The sequence below is a fragment of the Patiria miniata genome, unplaced genomic scaffold, assembly GCF_015706575.1.
Source record: "Patiria miniata isolate m_02_andy unplaced genomic scaffold, ASM1570657v1 HiC_scaffold_19, whole genome shotgun sequence".
NCBI classification, from domain to species: Eukaryota; Metazoa; Echinodermata; class Asteroidea; order Valvatida; family Asterinidae; genus Patiria; species Patiria miniata.
Window position 1 is genome coordinate 9583023 of NW_024037057.1, and position 7311 is coordinate 9590333.

Genomic DNA, 7311 nt, shown 5'->3' on the forward strand with positions numbered 1-7311 from the left:
AGGAACCCATTTTGGTCGTGTTCCCTGAATGTATTTTATAATTTTTGAACTGTTGGGATGGTGCCAGACTATTTATGCATTCCAGCTTCACTTCATTATTTTTTTTTCTGAATGTGGCTTCAACTTTAAACATTAGGTATGATCGTACCCATGGAAATGAGGTTGATTCCAATGCTCTTTGTGAAGAGGGTGTGGTTTAAACTGAAGTCACTTCAATGGACCGATCCAGTAAGCCCCGCCCACTGCGCACGTGGGCAAATTACCACGTGCTCCTCTCCAATGCCACGCTGCATTCTCCTGCCGCGTGCATCATACGCGCGTGCACGCATTATGTCGGACTTATGTGCACGCACGTCGGACATAATCACGGCTGTGATTGGTCAGTACACCATGGGGCGGTGCTTACTGGATCGGTCCATTCACGCTTCTGATATAGATTTGAAGATTTTTTATTTTTAACATTATTATTAATTGCATATATGCTGCGCATTTTATATTACCCAGAGCACATTCCTAAATTAATGGTTCACATGCACGATTTACATTAAAAGACTTTAATATTTTGTCTCGTTGAAAAAAAGAAGAAAAAAAGAAAAAAAATTTAAATAAAACTTAATTTACCTTTCTCATTTTATAAGCGTAAAATTACTTATCTCAAGAAGATGTATGCAGCATGCAAATCTGTGAAAGATTCGATAAAAGCTGAACAACTTTTGAACTTAAACACTCTCGGATTTAAAAATTCAATACCGTACGGAAAATTCAGAGAGAAAAAAATTAATTGCTCCTTTAGTCTTTTGAGATTATCATGTTTGTACTTAAAAAAAATAATTTTGTTGAACTACAAAAAAGTGGTCAATTTATTTGAATGTTAATATTGAGAAATTTGGTAGAAATTTGGTGCTCCATAAGTATACAATTTCCATGTTTGAGCATAAGTAACTTAAATCTTATTGACAAAAAAAAATCGCTCTGGCAAAGTTCAGTGATATTGACTTATTGAGAGATACATTTGAATAAAAAAAATTGCTGTAAATACATGTACAAGCATCAAATCTAGTCCATTATTCCCGCAAGACTCTGATAAGCCAAGTGAATTTCGATGGTGTGCATTTTAATTCTTGCACTGGCATTTATCCTCTGTACTGGCACACGCCCCCTCTCTCCGAACTAGCCACGCCCTCCTACCACTGCCAGTTTTAGATAGACGGGATCCAATCTCTGTGTCGATCTTTAACGCAAGAAACGTCATGCGTGGGTCTGGATTTCCATTTGTCTGCTACCGTTTTTGAAACTCCGGGTTCGAGTTTGTCTACAGTGGCGCTATTCGAAGTGAAAAAGCTCTCAAAATTTGAAGCCCTTGTTCCTTCCTCCATGGATGTACAAGTGTGTATTTTTATACCTGCATGAAGGGGTCCACGTTTAGAAGTGCGCAGAACTTACACCCTGACCCCCACCAAAACATCTTAAAGATGTTCCGAGTTTACACAGAAGCCTTAAATTGAGAATGGCTGTAACCCGGAAGTCATTGTCGACCCACAGCAACACATCGCACACTACATACATGACAATATTACACAACTCAGTCATCAACAGTCGGTGAATTTTTCACTCTCATCTTCGTGAATATTTCTGTAAGGTTTGCTTTGATTCATTCTTTTGTTGATTTGAATCTCTTTTTATGCAATTGTCGGATTGAGCAACATTTCCAATTTATAATTGTATTTGTAAGGAAACACCGCAAATTTTAATCGAAGTCAGTGGCTATCGTTACGGCAGTCGTTGTTTAGCGCCCTCTACGATACTTTTTTGATACACACGCAGGTATATAATTGTTTCCCCACGTTTTAACGAGCAGTGCGACAGCTCAGTCGATAGAGGGTAGGATTTTGCACCACGAGGTTGTGGGTCTGCATCTCAGTTTTGCATACTCCTAGAACTATGAGGCTCCACGTACGTGGAGCCTCATAGTTCTAGGAGTGAACTAGCCCAGGGAAGAAGTGCAAAACTTACTCCTAGAACTATGAGGCTCCACGTGGAGCCTCATAGTTCTAGGAGTAAGTTTTGCACTCGAATTTTTTTCCTTTTCTAACCTGAGGCTTTGGAGGATTTTTTTTTAAAAGGGAAATAATTAAAGTCAGAATTTAATAACATTCAAATTCACTTTTTTTCCTTCTAATTTTATATTTTCTTCTCATGTTTTTATAAAAGTTGCACTACCGTAACGATAGAAAATGGGAAATGTGTTACGGCTGCTGTAACGATAGCCGCTGCGAATTTTAATTACTATTAGACTCACTCTCCATACAACCGCTGAAGTGCCGTCGGGACTACATTCTTTCTGTTGTTAGATGCCCGCCTTCTTTTCTTTTTTTAAATTCATACATTTGCAATATATTTTGCAAATGTTGTCAAAAGACCTATATGTATTGTATTTTTATTTGTTACACCAAATTGTAGCTATGTCTTCTTCTTCTTCATTCATTCATTTTCATGATGACTTGATGAGTTGGGCCCAACTCTCCTTGTCGAGCATAGTGTTGGTATACAAATATAACATGGTTAGAGGGTGGACAGTCGATATTGGCTCCCCGAGGTATTGGAAGTTGACAAACTAGTTCCCGAGGCGAAGCCGAGGGAACTAGTTTGTCAACTTGCAATACCGATGGGAGCTAATATCGACTGTCCACCCGAAATAAACCATGTTATATTTGTTTTACTATACCTCATACATATTCAGTTGACGATTTTTTTTTTATATATGCACCTAAAAAAAAATTCGGGGAAACTTGTACATCTCACCAAAAGAATATTTTGGTTGCTCAACTTCAATTACTAGTTCGGTTCGTTTGCAATATAATACAGTTACTACAGTTGTAAATACAGTTGTTTGTGTACAACTTTCTTTTGTAAACTTTCTCCAGTACGGCATCATTGAGCTCTGGAAATTAACATTTACGCGAACCGTGCAACCATGCATGGCGCTCCCTCCTGGGCGATGTTTGCGCGTGCGTACTGCACCCGTGCGACAGTTCCTCGATTGCTCTGTAAAGCGCATGCGTAGTAGACTGTCGCACGGGTAACCCATGCGACAGTCTACTACGCACGCGTATTTACCCTGTGCGTGAATCCTCGCGCGCGCGTTTGGTAAACAGCAAGAATAACATCTGGCACGTGATGGTGAATTGACCAGTGAGAGTTCGGCTCTCGATCATGAATATGTATGAGGTATAGTAAAAAGAGATGGACCACTCAGACCAGTTTCTAGCTCGATGGATGTTTTCAGGGTCATGTTGGGACGACCTTTTCGTCGAGGGGCTTCAGGATTCCAGAGGAGAACTTGACTAGCTGGCTCATTATGTTGATAAACGTGACCGGCTAGCCGAAGGCGAAGCTGTCTGATGGTGGTGGAGATAGGGGGAAGGGCACCATAGAGAACAGAGTTAGGGAGATGTTGTTGCCAAGAAACGTTCTGTACAGCCCGCAACATCCGTGTATAGGTGCCATCAATGGATGCAGAGATCTGTTTGGTCAGGGTCCAGGACTCGCAACCGTAGCTATGTGGAAAGAATAATAATGGCTCTTTTGGACACAATTTTGAATCGGCAAAAGAGTCAAGAAAATGGAAGAATCCATCCGCCATCTTGAAAAATCTGGCATCTTGGGGAAAAAAGGGGCTGCCTCCAATTTTTGTTTTTAAAACCTGGACAAGAAACTATTTTTTTTTACTCGGCCTAAAAATTTATTTTTCAATTTTATTATTATTTTTCTGCAATATATATATATCAGGTAAAGTTCTAAAAGGACCAGTTCAGCAAGAATAGATCCCTAGTTGCTATGGCAACTGAAGACAAGGATGAGACAAGGTCTCAGTGCACACCCAGGGATCTCCTGCTCATCGCCAAGGATTCCTCTGATATGGTCATGATGCCGACTAGAGCTTACGATGAAGTCTACCCAAAAATCTTCATTAGTGAAAAGTAAGAAGAGGGCCAAATCAATTGTACAAAATCACAAGTAAATCATAAGTCAATCACAAGCCAATCGCAAGCCAATTGTAAGTCAATCGCAAGTACATCACATTGTCACAAGCTAATCACAAGTCAATCATAAGTCAATCACATGTGAATCATAAGTCAATCACATGCCAATCACAAGTCAATCACAAGTCAATCACAAGTCAATCACAAATCAATCACAAGTCAATCACAGGTCAATCACAGGTCAATCACAAGTCAATCACAGGTCAATCACAGGTCAATTATAAGTCAGTCACAGGTCAATCACAAGTCAATCACAAGTCAATCACAAGTCAATTACAAGTCAATCACAGGTCAATCACATGTTAACCAGAAGCCAGTCACAAGTCAAATCACAAATTTGATTTTTCTTTACAGGAGTTTTGCCCTGAATAAAGATGCCCTCAAGAAAGTTGGAATCACGCACATCCTGAACACAGCGCAGGGTGTAGGGTTCGGCCATGTAGACACAGATGAGGAATATTACAAGGTAGGGATCAAGGGCGGATCCAGAAATGTTACTACCGGGGGGGGGGGGGGGGGGGGGCAGAAGGGCTCTCTCAAGTGAAAAATGGCCTTATTTCAGATAATCTCAGTTTCTGCTGGCCAGTGCTGGGGGGGAGGGGGCATCCCAGCCCCCTTGGAATCGTCACTGGGGATCTCAGTGAGTCGTCTTAAAACTTTCGCATGCTACAGACTGACAGTTCAAGAAGTTATGTTGTACTCCTGACCAAAAGAAATTGGTATTGAAGAACAATGTTATTACTCAAACAAATATATTCTCCATGGTTCAAAGCCTTGATTCGAATAGACTAAAACAAAGATACTTTTCATGCGACTCGGCTTGTTCAGAGTTGAACTTTTCCTTTCTTTTGCATTTTCAGGACACGGGAATGACATTCCAGGCCATCAAGGCGACAGACACCCCTAGATTCAACATGTCGCCCTTCCTGCATGATACGGCAGAGATTATAGAAAATGCTCTGCAAAATAAAGGTAGGTAACAGGTTGCATGGAGGTTGAAATGCCATCAGAAGTCAAATCATAAATCATTCTTAGTGCTGCCTTCATACCTTAAAGGGAATATACAACATTTGCAAACATTGAAAAATAAAACTACCTAGTTTTTACGAAATACCTTACTAAAATGTTGGTAAATGACAGTCTAATTTTTCAACTACTGCTACAACTTTACACTTTTTTCAGTCCAAATTTTGTTTGCTATTGGTTACATGTTCATGAACGGGTGCAGGCCAGCTAGACTGGTTCCCTTATCTTACAATTTTCCGGCATCTATGAATTGATCCATTTTATCTTTAGTGGAGTCAAGGAACCAGACTACTTGAACATTTTTGTTTTTCTTGGTTTTTCTAGCATTTTCGAACACAAAACTTCAAACATGTCAGTTTAACAATATTTGATCTATTATACTTACCCCTCAAATAGTTCATCTCTGAAAATTACAAATGAAAAAAACTCATTTAACTTCTTTGTAAATTGTTTCTATCTCCATTTACAGGCACTATTCTAGTTCACTGCGTGGAGGGTTTCAGTCGTTCAGCGACCGTTGTCGTTGCATTCCTGATGATCAAACGAGGCATGGACGCTCGCGATGCACTCCGGACCGTCCGGGCCAAACGAGAAGTCTGCCCAAACAACGCTTTCTTGAAACAACTTTGTGAACTGAACGCAAAACTGTTTGAAGAAGGGTCTTGAACTTTTAAGGCCAAAAAAAAAAAGTCTTCGGTTTCTGGTATGCGCGCGCGTCGCCATAGCCATGCGCGTCGGCAAAATGAATTTTTTTTTTCAATGAAAGATAATGTCTCAAAACCGCCAAACTCACTGGTCTGACTGGAATCCTGCTGCTACACAATTTTAACGTATTTTTAGATGGGGTTATGATCGAGAATAAGCTTTATGTGGCCTCTCTGGACTCCCATTTGCACTAAGTTTAGTTGGGCACCATTTGCAGTCATCAGCCGACATTGCATTTGAAGCAAAAAAATCAGGTAAAAAAAAAAAAAAAAGCTGCATCGCCGCACCACTTTTTGGGCAAGCTCCATACCAGAAACCGGAGACTTTTTTTTTTGCCTAAGTATTGACATTTAATTTTTTGGAACTTTAACTGTTGTTTTATATTTTGTATTGTTTTTACTGCCAAAATAAAAATGAAATGAAGCCGTAAAGCCATATGCAATAATAAAATAGAATAATAAAAAGGCAGTTATAGGATTCTATCACAGACTTGGGTTAAACTTGCACAATTATTGACATCATTTTGCAATAAACAGAAGTGTTATATTTTGTTACCCTAAGGCCAAAAAAAAAAAGTCTCCGGTTTCTGGTATGGAGCTTGTCCAAAAAGTGGTGCGGCGATGCGGCTTTTTTTTTTTTACCTGACTTTTTTGCTTCAAATGTCGGCTGATGACTGCAAATGGTGCCCGACTAAACTTAGTGCAAATATATGGGAGTCCAGAGAGGCCACATAAAGCTTATTCTCGATCATAACCCCATCTAAAAACACGTTAAAATTGTGCAGCAGCAGGATTCCAGTCAAACCAGTGAGTTTGGCGGTTTTGAGACATCATCTTTCATTGGAAAAAAAACCTGTTTCATTTTGCCGACGCGCATGGCTACGGCGGCGCGCGCGCATACCAGAAACCGGAGACATTTTTTTTTGGCCTAAGGTATTTTGTTTGTCCTATGTAACCAAGAGGTAAAGCAACAATTATGCAATAACTAATACGGGTGATTCACAATGCAGTGCACCACCAAGAGTTTGCCACGGAGAGTGGCATTGTGGGAGATGGTCGACAAAGTTCGCAGCGCGGGACATTTTAAATTGTTAGTTTTTTCCGGTCAGTAATTTTAGTAAGCGTATGATTCAAGGATCTGTTTGCCCTTTTCTTTTCTTCTTATCAATATGGTGTTTTCTGTAAGGCGGCAGAATGCTATGCTCCAATCTATAACATATTAGCTCAAGTGTCTTTCGAGTTCTGACACTCATTCAAATGGACCATGATCTTGTCGACCGTAAAGCTGGAAAATGGACTCTCTATGGCAAACTCTTGGTGGCGCACTGCATTGTGAATTGCCCGAATTATTTTCATATTGTAGATGTAACTTTTATGAACAATTAGTTCTGTACAGTATGCATTTGGAAATGTTTTATGTGCAATTAGTGCTGGATATGCTTTATGGATATGTTATTAAAGACAACTACTAAAAAAGGAGACTGTTGTTTCATAAATTCTTCAGTTGCCATTGTGAAATTTGTTTTGGGGTGTATCAT

At 39.8% G+C, this 7311-nt stretch overlaps 1 protein-coding gene across 3 annotated transcripts; it reads left to right on the forward strand.

The window, feature by feature from the left end:
- The first annotated feature begins 1291 nt into the window (after positions 1-1291).
- LOC119725700 (dual specificity protein phosphatase 3-like) lies at positions 1292-5811 on the forward strand. 3 transcript variants are annotated; one of them, XM_038197228.1, is made up of 6 exons: positions 1292-1634; positions 2212-2346; positions 3790-3980; positions 4398-4509; positions 4904-5015; positions 5539-5811. In XM_038197228.1, the coding sequence occupies exons 3-6, from the start codon at positions 3838-3840 to the stop codon at positions 5733-5735; spliced, it is 564 nt and encodes a 187-aa protein (XP_038053156.1). In that variant the 5' UTR covers positions 1292-1634; positions 2212-2346; positions 3790-3837; the 3' UTR covers positions 5736-5811. The 3 variants fall into 3 exon arrangements, with proteins under 3 accessions (XP_038053156.1, XP_038053155.1, XP_038053157.1); XM_038197229.1 differs by lacking the exon at positions 1292-1634 and adding an exon at positions 1863-1881; XM_038197227.1 differs by lacking the exon at positions 2212-2346 and having other exon boundaries at positions 1295-1634.
- Positions 5812-7311: the final 1500 nt, after the last annotated feature.

Coding starts and splice junctions, on each gene's coding strand:
- LOC119725700 (XM_038197228.1), top strand. CDS start 3,838: ATGGCAACTGAAGACAAGGATGAGACAAGGTCTCAGTGCACACCCAGG. Junction 3,981..4,397: donor AAAATCTTCATTAGTGAAAA/GTAAGAAGAGGG, acceptor TTTTCTTTACAG/GAGTTTTGCCCTGAATAAAG. Junction 5,016..5,538: donor AAATGCTCTGCAAAATAAAG/GTAGGTAACAGG, acceptor CTCCATTTACAG/GCACTATTCTAGTTCACTGC.